The sequence below is a fragment of the Leptopilina heterotoma genome, unplaced genomic scaffold (assembly GCF_015476425.1).
Source record: "Leptopilina heterotoma isolate Lh14 unplaced genomic scaffold, ASM1547642v1 Lhet_217, whole genome shotgun sequence".
Classification (NCBI taxonomy): Eukaryota; Metazoa; Arthropoda; class Insecta; order Hymenoptera; family Figitidae; genus Leptopilina; species Leptopilina heterotoma.
The window spans coordinates 1676403-1696642 of NW_025110934.1; the positions used below are offsets into that span (position 1 = coordinate 1676403).

Below are 20240 nucleotides of genomic sequence, written 5' to 3' on the forward strand. Positions count from 1 at the left end.
AAGATTTTCCAGAAAGTCCCGAAATGGGCCTGATGTGTTAAATGAGTTTTAAAACATTTTCAAAAATCACTTGCAAGCATCACAGTGGGATTTTTTTTACAATTAACTTTTTAAAACTGTCTACAGCGTAGACCCTTTAATTTAAAACAAAGAACACTCAAATAGATTAAAAATTATACGCTGTAGACAGTTTTAAAAAGTTAATTATAAAAAAATCCCACTGTGAAGCTTGCAAGTGATTTTTAAAAATGTTTTAAAACTCATTTAACACATCAGGCCCATTTCGGGACTTTTTGGAAAATCTTCTCTATATTATAAGGTATAAATAAATATTAAAAAAATGAAAAAAAATCCGGCCCAAAGTTAAAAAAAATTAATTTGTTTATAAAAAAAAAATTTTTTTTAATAAAAAATTAAAAAAAAAATTTTTTGTTTACATTTCTTAAAAGTCGAAAGAAAACTACAACTTTCATTCTTTGACAACTTTTTTCTAAACTCAATATTTTCGGACTTATAAGCTACTGAATATAGGTCTACAATTAAAAGTCCAAAATTTCGAAAATTCATAACTCGAAAATTTGGACAATTAAACAAAAATAAAAAAAATACGTATCTGTTTTTTTTCGATACAGAATAGAAAAAAAATATTTTTGGCGAATTTTAAGAGGTCGACTAAAATCTCACGTGGAATTGCCCATATATATATATATATATATATATGTTACCGGTAAAACCCGAAGTCCAGGCATTTTGCGAAATGCCTAGGCAAATCGGGAAATACCTAAAAGTGGCCAGGAAATTCGAGTTTTACCTAGAAATTTTAGGCATTTCTCAAATTGCCTAGGTATTTCGCGAAATACCTAGTCATTTCGCGAAATGCCCAAGTCGATTTAGGCAAAATGAAAAGTTGATCATTTGTAAGCTGCGCATACTAATGTAAACAGATTGTTTACAAAATTATTAGTCTATTACACTGTTCGACAAAATATTGCTACAAGAATACGTCTCAATTTTGAGAAAAACGGGGTCAAAGTATCAAAATATGCCATTTTTAGCACTTTTTGAAGCACTATAAAAAAGAACGCGATGTGATAGAAAGCTCAAATATGTCTTAAATAAGAGCTCGAACCCTCAACTTTAACATCCAAAAGCAAAAAGCCAAGTAGAAATAACTTAAAATTGTGGGGAACAACTTTTTATTAATTTACCCTATATGATCGCTAACTAAAATAATAGCTGATGGGCGCGCACGCGGTAAAAAGTTGTTCACCACAATTTTGAGTTATTTCTACATAGTTTTTTGTTTTTAGATTTTAAAGTTGAGGGTTCGAGCTCTCATTTAAGACATATTTGAGCTTTCTATCACGTCGCGTTCTTTTTTTTATAGTGCTTCAAAAAGTGCTAAAAATGGGATATTTTGACACTTGGACCCCGTTTTTCTCAAAATTGAGACGTGATGGGACAATTTAACTTACAGATTCGTAATCTACGGCGAAAATCCCGTAAGTTTGACATGCTGCAACAAATAACCAGCAAAAAATATATGTTCACAATTAAGGTTTCAATAAATTTTTCAATTTGCCTAAATCGACTTCGGCATTTCGCGAAATGCCTAGGAAATTTACGAAAATGCCTAGGCAATTCGGAAAATACCTAAAAATGTCTAGGAAATTTGAGTAATACCTAAGATTTTAGGTATTTCCCGATTTGTCTAGGCATTTCGCAAAATGCCTGGACTTCGGGTTTTACCGGTAACATATATATATATATATATGTAATACGGCGGTGATTGTGCGACCCCTACTTTTTTATGACTTGTAAATAACTTTTAACTTAAAAAATATAATAACTAAATATTTTTCTCTTTCATTTTCAATAAATCTGATGCAATTTTGAAAAAAATGACACCTTAACGACAAAAAATGTTAATTTTTCAATTAGATATTTAACAAAAACCGCATTTTCAGTGATTTGCCTAATTTCTTTATATCATCTAAAGATTTATTAACGTTTTTTAACGTTTATAAAACAATTTTAATCATTTTTTTTTATAGAATTGAGATTTTTTACAATAATTTATTTACATACGTTTCTTTAGAAAATGTAAGTTACGACAGTTCAATAAAAAAGTTTAAAAATTTTAAAAGTATTTTTACAACTGAAAAATAATTTTTAAAACTCAAAATTCAAAGTTTAAACATTTTTTGAAATAACGCATTTTACTAATTCATTTTTATCATCTTAATAGTAATCACAATTTTTCGAATTTTTTGATACAACTTTAATCAATTACACTTTCTAATGGAATGTACGCAGATAAATTCTTTTAAAAAATCTCAATTCTACAAAAAAATACGATTAAAATGAATCTATAAACTTTTAAAAAAACGTCAATTTCTACAGAAGATATAAAAAAAATTAGGAAAATTACTGAAAATGGAGTTTTTGTTAAATATCTGATTGAAAAATTAACATTTCTCATTTCTTCTTCTCTCACTAATTTTTATAAAAAAACATCACCCTGTTTGATAAACAAATATTTTAGTACAATTTTGTACACTTAATGAAGTATTGTATAATGTGGAGCTCTTATCTTTTAATATTTAATTGTTAATATATGTATATAGTTAATGAAAAGAAAGGATTAAAAACTTTCATACATAAATTACCTTCTCTATTGGTGGTGAATGAACTTGGAAGATTCTGTGTTGTTGGGCTTCTGCATCTAAGAGAATCCTCTTCACTTGGTGCTCGATCTAAAAATTAAAAAAAAACCTTGAAAAACTTTCATGTCTATTAACTTTCTTATTTTTTTTTGTTTTTTTTTCTATTTTATGACCTGATTTTGGACAAATTTTGAATAGTATTTTCAATTTAATTTATAACATATTAAATTATCGGATTGGTTTAAAAAATGATAGTTTTCCTATATAGTATATTGAACAGAAGAGCATCGGCCCAAAAAAATATACAGTTATCTTCTTTTTTTAACATTAATCAAAAGTGGAATTATTCATACCGAAAATAAAATCAATTCCATAGAACGGTGGAAAATAAATAATTTCGAAATTCATACGAAAAACTGTCATTAACAATAGTCGTTATGTTATGGGTAAAGAAAGTATTATTTTTGAAATTTTTTCTAAAAAATGTGGAAGCAACTTTTAAAGTCATAAATAACTTGTAGGACCTCAAAAATCGCTTTGATTCACGTATTTTTTAGCCTAATTCTATCAGAAATACGAAATTGTTGTTATTTTAAAAACCAAAAATTTAAAATAAAAAAAAATTTATGGTAAAAATAATTTTATAAAAGCAGAAGTGTTTAAGGGGTTAAACCACTCTAGAGCGTCAAAAAGAGGTTCTAATTTCAACATTTTTTTAAAAGAAAAGTTTAAAAGTAATGAAAAATATGTTTACATATCTCTATCAGGTACACTTTAAAGAAAAAAAAATATACTTTATAAATTTTTTTTGTTTAAAAACAGCAGCTGTACATGTACGTGATGGAAACCCTTTTTAAAAAGAATTCCTTCGCGGCCGGAAAGGTTTTTGGTACAATTTTCATCCTAGAGCAGAAAACAATTTTTTTTCTATTTTTACATCTCAAAAGCTGGAGAAAGACGTAGGGGATTTTTTTTAAATCCATTTTTGCAAAAATGGTGAACATTTTATGGAAAAACTGAGTTTTTGACTGAAAAAAATAGGCACTAAATTGTTTATAACTAAAAGAATATGCAACATAAAAAAAATCCCCTACGTCTTTCTCTAGCTTTTGAGATGTAAAAATAGAAAAAAATTTGTTTTCTGTTCTAGGATGAAAATTGTACAAAAAACCTTTCCGGCCGCGAAGGAATTCTTTTTACAAAGGGTTTCCATCACGTACATGTACATCTGCTGTTTTTAAACAAAAAAAATTTATAAAGTATATTTTTTTCTCTTTAAAGTGTACCTGATAGAGATATGTAAACATATTTTTCATTACTTTTAAACTTTTCTTTAAAAAAAATGTTGAAATTAGAACCTCTTTTTGACGCTCTAGAGTGGTTTAACCCCTTAATGTAATAATAAAAAAATAAAATAAATTGATCGAAAAAAATCTCCATGAGGAAGCTTACCTTCAGGTTTCATTCTGTCAGCTATGAGGCAGTAAGGAGGTGGTGGCGACTCTGAAATAGAAAATTTGTCTTTATTTATTACCCCTCTAAATTTAAATAATTTTAAAATGAATTATTTAAAAGCAAATCTCATTCATTCATTTAAATATTTATATCTTAGTTCTAATTATACTTTGGAGTAGAAGGGGGTAATGTAGCACTTTTTGCTTTTGAATTAGTAAATTTTACTAAAGAATTAGTAGAAATGACTATTTATTAGTAAAATTTACTAATTTAAAAACAAAAAGTTAGTCACTAATTAAAATTTGTAAACATTTTTACTAATTCAAATTTAGAGAGTGAAGTCGTATTTTGCCGCCGATTTTGACCAATGAAGGCTCTTTGGGAAGATAATTGATAAAAATAATTAATAAATAAATTTTCTTTTGTGTTAATCTTTGAGCACCAAATTATAGGCTACTAGGAAATGTATTTAAGCGACGTTTGGAACGCATTAAATTGTTTACGCATACGAACAACTACACAGTAAAAAGTAATTTTTAATTTAAGGTCAGTCTTAAATTCAGTACTGTCTGTTATAATGTTAAATCATATCAAATCCATTGCGTAAATTCAGCATTGACTGTCTTAAAAATGTTGCATTTTAATTTAAGATTGCTTTCCTGACTTAATAAGACTTTCTTTTTACTGTGTATTTTTGAAAAAATAGCACTATAAATGAGCAATAACAGGGCTCGGATTGTGCGACTTTTTCGACTTTTTTCGACTTTTCTAAGGAAATGTGACTTTTTTCGACTTTTTTGTGAAAAAATGCGACTAATCGACTTTTTCGAGATTTTGTTTAGTAAAATGCGACAGAAATTTTTTAAAAAATTTTTAATTTAAAGGAAAAAGTTTGAGTTAAAAAAATGTTCTGTTACATTTATTTACGAATTTCTTTCAAATTTTTCGAAAACATCAATAATTTCTTTTTTAAATAAATATTTAATTATTATTTTTCCATAGGAATTAAAATTTTTCAAAAGATTCAAATTCAAACCTACAGGCACACCTCGCTACGGCGGAAAGCAATTAGACGATTCCGCCGTAGAGAGGTTCATTAAAATGCTATTAGTGAGTGAACGTTCAGGGATGTATCAACTATTTTAAATCATATGGTCTTTAAATATGAAATAGAAGTTATGATAATTTATTAATAACCTTATTTAAAAATATGTATTAAAAATCATTGAATTCTTGCAAAGAATTTTAGAATAATTGAATTCCTTCGCAGAATTTTATTCTTTATAAAAATAATCGAATTCTCGCGAAGAATTTAATTAAAAAATTTATAAAAATCTTGATTAAATTCTTTTGAAGAATATCTTTAAACTTTTTTAAAATAATGGAGTTTCTTTAATAGTTATAATTGAAAATTTTGAAAGTAATTGAATTATACAAAGAATTTTTTCAACTTTTTAAAATAATCGTGTCTGTTAATAGGTAATTTTAAATATTTGATTTTTGAAGTTTATTAAAATTGTATTGAAAATAATTGAATTCCTCAGGAGAAATCACATACTTTGATTTGTTATTCTATTTATTTTATTATTGTCCATGTTTATTTTTTATAATATATAAAATATATCACAAAATAAACAAAAATTATAAATCAATTATAAATTAAATAATTTAAATAAAAAAACATCCATATAAAAATTACAATTCGAAACTTTTCGGCCCTGAATTTCATGGCACTCACACAGTCACAACTCTCACTGATATAATCCCTTCTACTTCTACCTGGCGAGTTTCCGCCGTATAGAAGTCCGCCGTAGCGAGGTTTGCCTGTATTTAAAATTAAACAACTTATAAAAAATTGTTATAAAACATGAAGAAATCGATCACTCCGAGTCTTCGACTCGGAGGAATCGATATCTTCATGTTTTATAATAATTAAAGATGACCGAGTGATAAAATCATTATATTTTATATTATAAGACTTCAAAAAAAAAATTTTTTATTATTTTTTATGAATGTAGGAAATTATTTGCTGATTAAACTTAAACGTTTCCTTAATTATTTTTTATAAAAATATATGAATTATTGGGAAAAAATTTATGAAACATTAGTAAGTAATTGAATTTTGCAGAAGAATTTTGATATTTACAAAGATAATTGAAATTTTCAGGAGAATTTAAAAAAAAATTAGAAAATAATTTAATTTCTGCCAAGAATTTTCTTACTTTTTGAAGAGAATTGAATTTTGCAAAGAATTTTAACAGAACTTTTGAAAATAATTAAATTTCTAGGATGAATTTTATTATTTATGAAAATAATTAAAATTTTGACGAGAAATTTTAAAAAAATTAAAAATAATTGAATTTCTAGGGTGAATTTTATTATTTATAAAGATAATTGAAATTTTAACAAGAATTAAAATTTTTGCAAATAATTGAATTTTAGAGAAGAATTTTATTACTCTCGAAGATAATTGAAATTTTGAACAGATTTTTTTAAAAATGTTTAAAAGTAATTGAATTTTGCAGAAGAATTTTGATATTTACAAAAATAATTGAAATTTTGAGGAGAATTTAAAAAAAAATTGGAAAATAATTTAATTTCTGCCAAGAATTTTCTTACTTTTTGAAGAGAATTGAATTTTGCAAAGAATTTTAACAGAACTTTTGAAAATAATTAAATTTCCAGGATGAATTTTATTATTTATAAAGATAATTAAAATTTTGACGAGAAATTTAAAAAAAAATTTAAAATAATTGAATTTCTAGGATGAATTTTATTACTTTTAAACATAATTGAATTTCTAGAATGAATTTTATTATTTATAAAGATAATTTAACTTTTGATAAGAATTTTATTTAAAATTTTTGCAAATAATTGAATTTCAGAGAAGAATTTTATTACACTCAAAGATAATTGAAATTTTGAAAAGATTGTTTTAAAAATGTATAAAAGTAATTGAATTTTGATATTTATAAAAATAATTGAAATTTTGAAAATTATTTAATTTCTGCCAAGAATTTTATTACTTTTGAAAATAATTGAATTTCTAGAATGAATTTTATTACAATTCTTTGCAAATAATTGAATTTCAGAGAAGAATTTTATTATTCATAAAGATAATTAAAATTTTGAACAGATTTTTTTTAAAATGTTTAAAAGAAATTGAATTTTGCAGAAGAATTTTGATAATTATAAACATAATTGAAATTTTGAGAATTTAAAAAAAAAATTTTGAAAATAATTGAATTTCTGCAAAGAATTTTCTTACTTTTTAAGATAATTGAATTTTGCAAAGAATTTTATCAGAACTTTTGAAAATAATTAAATTTTTATGATGAATTTTATTATTTATAAAATTTTGAATATAATTGAATTTATGCGAAGAATTTTATTACTTTTGAAAATAATTGAATTTTAGAGAAGAATGTTATTAAATTTTTTTTTTAAAAATTGAATTTCGTAGAAGAATTTTATTATTTATAAAAATAATTGACATTTTAAAGAGAATTTTAAAAAAATTTTAATAATACATAATTAAAATTTTGCTATGAATTTTATTAAATTTTTTAAAATTTTATTCCGGATTGTTTGATATTAATGTATCTGTTGTCGAGAAATGTGATTTTTTTACAATTTTGACAATTTTTTGTTTTCTTTTTGTCGATTTTTTGATTTTTTCTAAGATTTCATGCGACTTTTTTTCGACTTTTTCGGAAATTTTATGTGACTTTTCGTGACTTTTGTTGTAAAATGCAACTAAAGCGACTTTTTTGAGTCTTAAAGACGATCCGAGCCCTGCAATAATTAATGGGACATTAAGAATTCGTTTTTATGAAAGTGGTTTCGACAGGGTAAACACGATTTACTAAATATTTACTAAATACATTTGGTTTTCAATTTTAGTTCTTTTTAGAAAATACCTTTCTTTGTAACTTAAACAAGTAACATTATTTATTAGTTATGCTTTTTTAACGTGCAATTTTTAAATTCTTAAGTTACTCAGTTTTATTAATGTCCAATTGCAAAATTGGTCCAATTGCAAAATTAAAAATGTCGGATTCAATATGGCGAACGAATGTTGTGAAAATTCGTTATTTTTGAAAAATTTTTTTAAAAGATTGATGAATTTTCATAAAAAAAATTTCTTATGGGTTTTTGGTGTTGTTGAATACGAATATTTTGTCAAATTTTTAAAATTTTAAATTGAGGTTTTATTATGGCAGACGGCTTTTTAAAAATCATATGCAATTCATTTAAAAATTGTTATTTCAGGTGTCCAAAACCCCCATGTTAGTACATTGCATAACAAGTGTGAACTAGCGGCTTTTTTGGAACGAACGCTAAGTTTTCGTAACGAGTTTTATTATTATTATTAATAATTAATAAATAAATACAAATACTAAGAGTTTCTAACCTTCTTTTCGTGATCGCTCGTGTGAAAGTTCCGTTTTTATACATTAATGATATTATTTTCATTAATACGTCGAAGTACATGACTCGTTACGCAAAAGTAGCGCGAGTTCCAAAATGCCGCTACACGTGTTGCCCACGATACTTTTCATAACAAAATCATAAAAAGGCGTTGACACTGAAAAACTTATTTAATTTAAAAGAATGTTGAGAAACGGGTACATAAGATTCGGAACACAGATCCACTGTCAAGCGTACGCTACTAGTTGATCGCGTGGGGGTGTTCGGGGGGTCTCCCCCAGATGGGGTCCAGGGGCGGAGCACCGATCAGGGAGTTGGAGGGGGCAAAGTCCCCAGACTACAAAAAACCAACTCAAAAGAATAATAACAATTTTCGACATTTCGAATAATCGCATTTTATAATACCCAAGTCACCGGACACGTTAGGGGCGAAGCCCCCTGAAACCTAGTCATGTACTTCGACGTATTAATAAAAATAATATCATTAATGAATAAAAACGGAATTTTCACACAAGTGATCGCGAAAAGGAGGTTAGAAACTCTTAGTATTTGACAGATGCTGTGTTGCAGCTTTAAGACACGGTAAAAGTAGGTAACGGAACAAAAACATAATCACGCCTCTACTGGACGGAATTGCAACTACTCGAGCGTTACAAAAATACTCGAACAAGCACAAACAAAGTTCTTTTATGAACTGAACTGTCATTCGCAGTATTTTTGTAACAACGTACTAAAAAGAATCACTTTACGTTGGCCTACTGAGAGACAAGTAACGCCATTTTTATGATTGCGTTATTTGAACACATATTTCAAGCGAATTCAATAAGTTTGTTCAAATTCGTCCGCCATATTGGATCCGCCATTTTGAATTTTGAAAATCTGACTTCAGATTCGTAACCAGCGACCCCGAAAACCCCCGAGTAAAAAGTTTTAAGCAAATTAAATGAATTTTTTAAAATTCGTCCGCCATATTGGATCCGCCATTTTGAATTTTGAAAATCTGACTTCAGATTCGTAATCAGCGACCCCAAAAACATTAAAACATATTTTGACTTAATATTTATGCATCGTTTTTTAAAAGTAATTAATAAATATATTTACTTATTTTCGAGTTTAGCCTCTTCTAATTGACGTAGCAAGGACGCCATTTTGAATTTTCAATTATGCCACTTTGCAATTGAAAGGGGACGTCATGACGAGTATTTTCATGTGCATAACTTGTATTTTCATTGCATACAATTTTGGGCACAGCTTTGGGCCGTTTGACGTGAAACGTCCCATATTTTTATTAAATTTTATATTAGTTTTTTTAAAGTTTAGTATTTCTAATATCAAAATTTACTTTTGTCGCATTTATACTTTTATAAAATTTGATAACTTTTTTCCGTGTACGGCTTTGGACTACTAATAAAATAATTTTTTCTGTTTGGAGTGCATTATTGAAGACAAATTATGTCAAAAAATAAAAGAGAGACTTTTCCAAATTGTATAAATTCAAAAAAAGTTGTCGATGTCAATAAAAAATAATAATTTTAAGAAATGTGGCGCCTCGGTGGCGCCATGCTTCTTGATAATGACCGACAATGTTGGCTCGTGAGAAATATTTTACAGGTGCACTTTCCTCAATGCCCAATGCCGGAGCTATTCTAAGACAAATCAAAAATAGAATTGGCGTTCTGCGATCCTCTGCCAAGTCAACACTTTATCAGCGTTCGTGATTATCAAGTACGGAAAAAATACGACACTACGTGAAATTTGTTTCTCTATAATAGATAAAAATTTAGTTAGAAATGAATTGTTATTATTTTAAAACTAAATCTTCTAAACATTACCTTTAACTTCAAAAAGTACCACGGGATAATTAAATATCAGGAATTTAAAAAACTTCATCTACTTGAACTTAGAGCTAATTTATTGGTCTAACATACAGTCGAACCTGTCGGAATGCAACTCTATTTTTAAAACTTTTTTTGCATTGAAAAATCTAAAACAAAAATTATTTTCACTTATTTTCAGAATATTGTAAAAATATTATAAAATTAAATTATAAAATAATTTTTTAATGATTGTTTACTGTCATCAAATTTAGAAAATCGAGTTGAATTCCGACAGATTTCACTGTAGTCCTATAAAGAATTTTCCGAACATTACATTTTTAAGCACTAATTCTACTTAAAAAATTTTAAATAAGATTTTTTGAAAATCTCCAAAATAATTTTATGCTATTTTAGTGTCCTAACTTTACTGTGCAAAGTATTTTCAAAAAACTACGTGTAATCTCCAAAACCACCTACCGAAAATTAAAGGTCAGAATTTTTAAAAATCTCTTCTACAAGAATTTCGAGATAATTTAGTGTTATTATAATATTTTGAAAAGAATTTTCCAAGAACCCTCAACCTCAAAATTTACACATCGAAAAATAGTTATTTTTTGACTCAAAGGTTTATTAATCAGAATTTAAAAAAAAAATTTTTTTTGTCGACTTGTAATCATTAGACGTCGTTAATTAAAACCCTCTGGAAGAGGCTATTTTGTGTAACAAAGTTTGCCTTTTTATAATGTTGAGTAAAACATTTTTTGATCGTTTCTGCTTTATTCAATCTTTTTTGTAGACATTCCAGAGTAAATTTAAAAAAAATATCTGATTAAATTTTTTTAGTAGAAATTACAAAACGAATTCCAAAATAAATCACTAAGAATTTACTAAAATTTGTATTTACTAAAAATTATCAAATCTTTTTCATAATCATAAAAGTGGTTTTCATTATTTACTTAGAACATTTTATTTATTCGGAAATGTAAAGATTTTTCCACATTAAAAAACATTGGGCATTAAACATAGTTATTTTACTTGGAAAACTTTTATTCGACAAATTATTTGGATGGTTGGGATTATAAATTTTTACTTGTCGGGACTTTTTACATTAAAGATGTTTACTGTATATATGCTGTCTTGATCTGATTGGATCATCGACATCTTCCGTAGTGCTTGCGATAAAATGTACCCTGAGTAGGTGAAGTGCATAAGGTAGATACATAGACTCGTTCTGAAAGAGATGAAAGATCTTTACACAGGCCGGTTCCTCAAGGTGAGCTGGTTCAGCTTATGAGGTGTATTTAGCCTAAGTAAATCATGTGTCTTCAGCGATCGATTGAAAAGACTTGCTAAGATGCTGAAATACGTAGGCACACGGAAAAAATAAATTCTGTGAAAATTATTGAAATCGTTCGGTTTTTTGAGAGTACTTGCAAAAGTAGGAAATTATTACATAGCCGTTGTTTGGAGAAAAATAAGATTTGTCAGTAGAAATATAGAAAAGCTCCGAAACTTTTCGTTAATAATTTTTATGAAATTTTACCTGAACAATTTACATCGTGAGGACAGTAGAATATTTCCGATCGTGTGTAAGTAGATATTCCAGAATTATAAATGAAGGAATTCCGAAACTGTATTCCGATTTTTGAATTTTTATTTTTAAACATTTTTTTAATAACAATAAGTATTAAAAAAGTCATAAAATCGTAAAAAATATTTTTTATTAGCTTCATTAATTAAGAAAATTAATCAAAAAACCTATTAAAATAATGTTTAAATGTGTCTGATTTATGAAAAAAAGTATAACATTTTATTAAATTGTTTAAACAATTAAATGTTGTTATTTTATTGTAAATTGTACTTTGGGCTATAAATTTCTATCTTTTTCTCAATTGTGCAATTTATCATTAGTAAAACATCTACTAATGATAAAAAATAAATTAATTAAACATTGTTTAAACAATTAATTGTTGTTATTTTTTTACAAACTGTACTTAGGGCTAGAAATTACTAGTTTCTTCTCAATTAATTGTTTGAACAATTTAATAAATTGTTATACTTTTTTTCATAAATCAGAAACACTTAAACATTATTTTAATAGGTTTTTTGATTAATTTTCTTATTTAATGAAGCTAATAAAAAATATTATTTACGATTTAATGATTTTTTTAATACTTATTGTTATTAAAAAAATTAAATACAAAAATTGATAACTCGGGTTTGAGAGATCGATACAGAATTGAATTACAAATATTTAGAAAAAAAGAAAAATCGTTTTGGTAAAAAATTGTGACCTGTAGAGTGATTTGAAACGAAAAAATACATTTTTCGCAGCCCTACTATTATATAGCTGAAAAATTCTACAGGAATATTATTTTAGTGAAATGCTATAGAACTTTTTTAACTGGGAACATTATTAATTCTTAAACTTTCAGATTATTTTGAAAAATATAGAAAAAATAGATATATTTAAAGTGTGAAATTTTTAAGAGGGGTACACTAGTATAGTAAAATTAAAAAAATGAAATTCATTTTTCAAGAATTTTTTTCAAATAAACCATGAAACTTTTTTAAAAATACTATTAAAGTATTACCTAAAAATAGATATATAAGGCTTTAATTTTAAAAACAATTTTTTTAACATAAACTTCCTGAGATATGAGCCATTGAAGTGGCGCCTTCGGAAAAAACATGAATTCCGGTGACCAGCATTCCGCAAATATACTTCGTCTGAAATGCAAAAATAAAATTGATTTACATTTATTATAAGATTATCTAGTTCCCAAACGACGGATTTAAAAGAATATATATTTGACAAAATAATGTCGACCTCTGTTAAAGTGAAGAGTATGATTTTCGTTAAAAAATAAGGTCGATTTTCAGCTGTAGAAAAAAAAAAGATTTGAAAAAAATAAATCCTTTGATAGGGAACTAGATAATCTTATAATAAATGTAAATCAATTTCATTTTTTCATATAAGACGAATTATACTTGCGAAATACTGGTAACCGATTACTGGAATTCATAGAAAATCTGTAAAAATTGGGAATTTCTTTGTTAATTTCTGGAATTTCATTTATTTTACTCTAGAAAACCTAATAAAATGAGAAAATTTTCTTGTTCATGGCTAGTTGCAAACAACTTGAATTTACTAAATTGTACTTTTCTGCGAATTTTTGCAACTTTCATGTGTTATATAATAATTTCATAAGATTCATAAAATTTCAATGAAGTATCATAATTAAGATTTGTTTTATAAGAAGAAGGAACCTTAAAAAAAGACTTTAAATATTTGTTCTTTGTTTGTTTGTGATTCAGAAAATTTACAACTAATATTAAAATTAATGAAATTCCAGGTTCGATTTTGAAATTCCATTACATTTCAACATTTTACAGACTTTTTGCTGTCAATCTATGACTTTTCCAGGTTTTCAAGGATTTCTAGGTTCTGCAGCAACTCTGCGCTACGATTTTTGATCTAATTATATAAAAAATTCATTTGTAAACTGATTTTTGACCTTCAGTAAACGGTGCACAATGGAGTATAATATTATTTATTTAAACCTATCAACTTTATCAGACTTCCTCGTGTAGGAAGCAAGGCACATCATTTAATTCTTTGGAATTTTTTTTTGACAAATCTATACAGTTTTAATTAATTTAAATAAAGAAACATATATACATATAAATCCGGACTGTATCGATTTGTAACAAAAATATCCAAAGAATGAAATAAAGTTATTGCTTTCTACACAAGGAAGGATTATAATTTATAATGATAGTTTAATCATTTCAATTAATTAAATAATTTTAAATTACGTTACGTTCAATAAAGAAATACCTTATAAGGAAGAATTTCTTCTATAGAAACTAAACTTTCTTAATTTACAATTGATGCTAATAAATTAAATAATATTATTAAAATAATTTAAAACTGTATTCTTAAAATAAGAAAAAGTTCATATGTCAAGTACTATAAAATAAACTGTAATTTCCAACATTCTAATTTTAATTCTCGATCATTTTATTCAAATTCATATTTTTTCATATATAAACTTTTAACGTCTTTTTCAAATAGTTTTAATAGTATTAAAATTATATTCCAATTCATATTTTATTTTTACAAAAGAAATTTGAATTAAAAATTTTTAAATTCTGTCAAATTTTTAAAATTATTAATTAATAAATAAATAAATTAATTAATTAATTAATTATTAATTAATTAATTTATTAATTTTATATAAAAAAGTAAATAAGAAGTTAGCCGCGAGCGAATTGTTGCTATAACAATCTATAATTGTTATTTTTTCAATAATTATTTTGGAAGTTTTTTTCATTTTGTACTTTTAGTGGGAATGCAATAATTCTAGTTTTTTTGAATAAGCATATTGTTTATAAAATAACGAACAAATTAAAAGCGTATTAAATTGTGTGTTTTTAAAAATAAATATAATATAATAATATTTCTTTCTTCAGGGTAGCCACTTTTTTCCCTAGCCCTAAAAAATATTTTCGTTTACTCTAAAAATTATTGAAACTCCAAGAAATGTTTGTAATAGATTTTTTGGATACCTTTAATTGTAAAATTATTTGGAACTTAAATAGATTTTTTAAAATAAATATTTATAATTATTACTATTTTTTCACAGGTATTAAGGGGACATTCCAGTTCAAAATGTCAAAAAAATCGATTTTTTTTTATTTTTATATTCGGATTTCTTATAGTGTCAAGAATACTCTCCTAAAATATTATTGCAAAATAATAAAATAATAAATAATAATAATAAAATATTATTTGAAGTAAAACAAAAGTTATAGATCCTTATTCTTCGCCATGTCAAAGATGTTTTTGTATGCGGATAAGCAATCGAATGATTTAAATGTTTTCTCATTTGAATTTTTTAAAAAAGACAAACAAAAATGTATTTGGTGTTGCTGATCACAAATTAGATATCAAATTTTTAAAATTCAAAATGGCGGATCCAATATGGCGAAAAAGAAAATTTTTTTATTTTAATATTTTTTTTCGTTAAATTTTTTTTTCTACCCTATTGCATCCGCCATTTTTAATTTTGAAAAAATGATGTCATATTCATAATCACCGACCCCAAAAACCAACCCGTAACGATTTTCAAGCAAATCCAATGATTTTGAAAAAAAAATGTCCGCCATATTGGATCCGCCATTTTGAATTTTAAAAATCTGATTCCATATTAGTAATTAGCGACCTCAAAACCCCCGAGTAACGATTTTCAAGCAAATCCGATGATTTTTTTTTAAATTCGAAACTTATGAACAAAAACTTTAAATGCGTTTTTCTCAAAATGTCTTTTTTTGATCTGGTAAGAGTGATATCTCGAGTTCTTCTGAAGCGATTTTAAAAAATCAAACGGCTTTTGATTCAGCGTCATCATGCCTATAAGTGGAACCTCAAAAACTGGAAAATTTCCAACTCTCTTTACTTTATAAGAGAAATTCTGAATAAAAACACCTTTTTCTTGCACATTTTTGGGAAAAAGTACTCTAAAAAAAAGGGGAGAAAGAAAATTTCACTTTTTTGAGGTTCCACACCTAAAGAAATATCTAACGAAGAGAATGTCACTTCGTTTTTGGTTTTATCTGTTTTAGAAAGTTTGGAATCGATCTTACCACCGAAAATGGGCATTTTCGAAAATGGCGTATATCGCCGCCAATTTGAAATTAAAATGAAAAAAAAAATTTTTACAAATTCTTAAATAAATTATTTATTACAAGTAAAAGAAATTTTTTAAATAAATGTCATAGTTATTTTAATAATATATACTAAAAAAGCCTTCTTTTTGCCTGTTTTGAACTGGAATGTCCCCTTAAGATTTTAAAAAATTTCAAATTTCAAATCCTTTATAATTGAATAATTTATAAGAATTGCTACTTTAACTAATTAAAAATTATTTTTAAGATGTTAATTTAATTATTTTCTAGATATTTTAATTGAAATATTTCTAAAATCCACTTGTTTACGAGACAATTTCATGAAATTTCGAATATTTTGAAAGTTTTTCAATTAAATAAAGGATATATTTAAAAATATAACTAATTTAAAAATAGTATTTCAAAAAACTAACTTATTCAGAATTTTTAATTAAAATTTTTTAAAATTCAACTTTTCTAAAACTTTATTGAAACTTTATGAAATTCAATCTATATTAATAATATTAATTTAAAATTCTAAAATATAAAAAAGTTACTAATAGATTATTATTGAAGAACAACGAATTAATGTTAATGCAAAATACGATTTTTAAAAAATTTATTTTCTAAGAAAAATATAATTTTTTTATTTTTATTTACTTTATATTATTTTTAGAAATTTCGTATCACTTTTGTTCTAATTAGTTCCAATTTCTATACTAATTCAAATTTAGAGAATAAGTCTTGTGATAATATTATTGCAAACAAAATTTATAAATTGACTAATTTTTCTATTTAAGAGGATGTGAAATTTTTTCTCTTTCAAATTTTTTCGATTTATTTTAATGAAAATTGTATTGAAAATAATGGAATTGTTTTAAAGAATTGTATTAAAGTTGATTTTGTTCAATTACTGTTAGAAATAAAAAGAATTTAAAATTGAATTGATTATTTTCTTTTTTTTTAAGTCTGTCACCTTGGACAACAAAATTCAGAATTTTATTATAAATTCTAGAAACTGAATATTTTCCCAGTAATTTTCATAAAATTCCTTGACTTTTCCTTTATCTCCCTGACATTCCGCAAACCTCAATATGTATTTTAAATGCTTTTTACGAAATAAAACGATTTTATAGGAGATCATTCATTCTTTTTTAATGAAATATAATTAATAAGTTTTAAAATAAACATTTCTATTTTTTCTCACAAAATAATCAGACTTAACAGGGTGATCACAAGTTTCTGTTTAACAATTTCCCTGACATTAAAATTACTTTCCCTGACAAAATCTTTTTACAGGAAAATATGAAAGTTTACGGAAAATGAGTAAAATTTATTAATTTTAATAATTTCAAAAAATTACAATTTATAACCCTACCTGAATTCAATTATTTTCTACAATTTTCAACAAAACTTCATCTCTGAATCAATTAATTTAAATAATTTTCCAAAAGTTCTTCTAGCATTCTATTATTTAAATATAAAAACTCAATTCTTTATAAAAATTGTGACTCTCCATATTTTTTTCTTAAGTTATTATTAAATAATTTTTAAAAAACAATAGTTACTCAATTTTGAAAAATTTCAAAACACTTAAAATTTGGTAAAATTTTTTAAAAATAATTGAATTTTTGAAAAATGTAAATAAAAATGATTAAATTTTCGAAGAATTTTAATTATAAACAGGGCTATGATTTCTCAAAAATTTTAATAAGTCCAAAAAGTAGATTTTCATAAATTTTTATTTACATTGTTCGAAGATAATTGAATCTTAAAAAATTATTATAAAACAATTCTAATAATTAGTTTTTAAAAATATTTTAATGTAATTTTTCGAAAATAATTGAATTTCTTAAAAGGATTTTTGTATAATTTAAAAAAACTAATTAATTTTTTGATGAATTTTAATTAAAAATTTTGAACCTGATGGTTTTCTCAAAAATGTTAAAAATAATTCTAAAATATTATTTTTTGCGTGTATTTGGATTTTTGGAAATCATAATAGAAAGGAATCATAATAGAAGAAAAATCAAGCATTGTTGGTTAGTCAAAGAGTATTATAAACGAATTAAAAATTATTTTCTAAAAAGTGAAAAAATCCCATGTTAATTAAATGGGAAAAGTATTGTTATTTAGTCAGGGTTAAACGGCATCGTAAAAATTTATTCTAGTTTCTAGAATTGTTTTTAGGTCAAAAAGAAACGATTTTGACGATACCCAAATGAAAATAGCTAACTTGGGAAATAACGGACACCCTAATATATACTTATTGCTCAGAATAAGTAAAATTCACTCACCAGGTTTGCAAAGTCGACTCCAGTGATAAGGATTGCAGCAGACGGAAAAAGGGTCTTTTGAAGAAAGACAGACTGGAAGTTTCTTGAGTTCCGAGGAGTGTGTGAGATCGGGCCATCGCCATATCTGACAGCAGAGCAAAAGGGGGTCAATAGAAGGTAAGTCACACATAGATCCTCTGCTCGGTGTCCGACAGCGATCCCTTTCGAGTTTGGTTGCAGAAAGGGCCACTGAACTCTCATCATAGGCGTTTTGCCTATGATGAGAATAGTGATGGCTAAGATGTCGCAAATAATAATGGTGATGATGATGATGATTGTGGGGATAGTGGTGATGACGATAAGAGCGGCGAAACATTTGTTGCCTGGGTTCTGTGTCTCGTGGTACCAAAACACAGGAACCAAGATAGGCGCCAAAACTCTCGACTGCATTCAGCAGCATTTCTAATTGGTTCTCCTTGAGCGTTCTGAGGAACTCTTTGCACAATGTTAATCGACTTAGAATTTTCTCTTCATCCTGCAATCTATTGCCTCCACAACATCCGTGATGTATCCTACGGGATATGCTTCGACTTTTTCTCCCCGTTCTTGCGGTAGGGATAGTTGGAGTTGTTCTCTTGTTTTCTGTAGGTGGTTGTACTTTACCTTGCTCGTCCTTGTCCTCTTTCTGTAAAACACTCTCAGCTGCTGCAACAACGTAAACTTGCGACGAATCTTCTTGAGTTTCACACTCGGTTTCATGCTCCCCACAGACCTTAGCCTTCAGGAGACGTTTAGTGAGCACCGCCCGTTTGTTCCAGAACATGAACATGAAACAGGAGTTTTCGAACAAGCATTTGGTAGCCAGTACTTTCTAACCCGAGTGCAGAAAAGTTATTGATCCGAAGTCAGCTGAATCACTCCTACTTTGCCACGAGATTCAAATTATTCCATCAACTTGTCAAACACTACAATTTAAAATTAAAGAAAGGAAAAAGAAATGTAGAAAGCCACAAATTGATCTTCACTAACAACTAACTATACACTAACTTCACTTAAAAAACGAGCTTAAAGATATAAACTCTGGTCACCAGTTTTAAACAGCCTATGTAAATCCTAATTGATTTGATGTTATACAGGCGTTGATTCAGCATCGCAATATTACTACTCAGACATCATCATGCTAACCTGACAAGTTGTCAGCTCACCATGGAACAATCTTTCTCTTCATCATTCTTGAGAAATTTCAAGTCAATATAGAAGAGAGCACACGCACTCACACATCACAAGCACTGTCACATTCTTGAAAAAAACACTCGCAAAGCTTCGCAGCAACTTTAATACTGCAGTTTACCCAGAGAAAAAATATCTTATAAAAAACGTAGAACAATTTATGAAACAATACATCACTTGTTCTTTGTATATTGTTAATAGGAATAACAATATGACAAAAATAATAAAAACTGGTGATATCAATTCATACGTTTTAAAAACACAACTTTTGTGAACGCAAAACTCTCTCGAACCACGTCGTGTTCGAGACTGGTCTTCACTTCTCGTGTTCAACACACACAACTACTGAATGTATGCAGTAGAATTCATTCGCACCCGTCTCTCTCTTTCGTTTGGTCTATCCGTTCTGTTACTCCAAAGAGTCGAGTCAAGGCAGCGCGCCAACACACAAACACCTACCGCATACTAAGCACACACACAAGAATAATGGTTAAAATATGTCTGCCGACAATGTTGCTCTATTACTTGCCATTGGTGGCGCTGTATACTCGCCCCTCTTTTTTGTCAGTCGCCCGCCTCTTACAAGAAAAACCATATAGTTTCACTCTGTAAATACTCATCTCTCAGCTAAATACAATGCTAGTAAAAATTACATTAAAATCTTTCTTTATAATTAGGTAAAATTTTGTATTTTT

General features: G+C 26.5%; 1 protein-coding gene across 1 annotated transcript in view; it reads right to left on the reverse strand.

Moving 5' to 3' along the window:
- Nucleotides 1-19997, reverse strand: part of LOC122501833 (mothers against decapentaplegic homolog 6) — a 58348-nt gene extending 38351 nt beyond the window's left edge. The window contains exons 1-3 of the mRNA XM_043611596.1: nt 18337-19997; nt 4119-4169; nt 2670-2756 (exon numbers count right to left, since the gene is read on the reverse strand). Of these exons, the coding sequence (XP_043467531.1) occupies nt 2670-2756; nt 4119-4169; nt 18337-19144 (946 nt within the window). The 5' untranslated portion in view covers nt 19145-19997. The remainder of the gene's footprint in view (nt 1-2669; nt 2757-4118; nt 4170-18336) is intronic.
- Nucleotides 19998-20240: the final 243 nt, after the last annotated feature.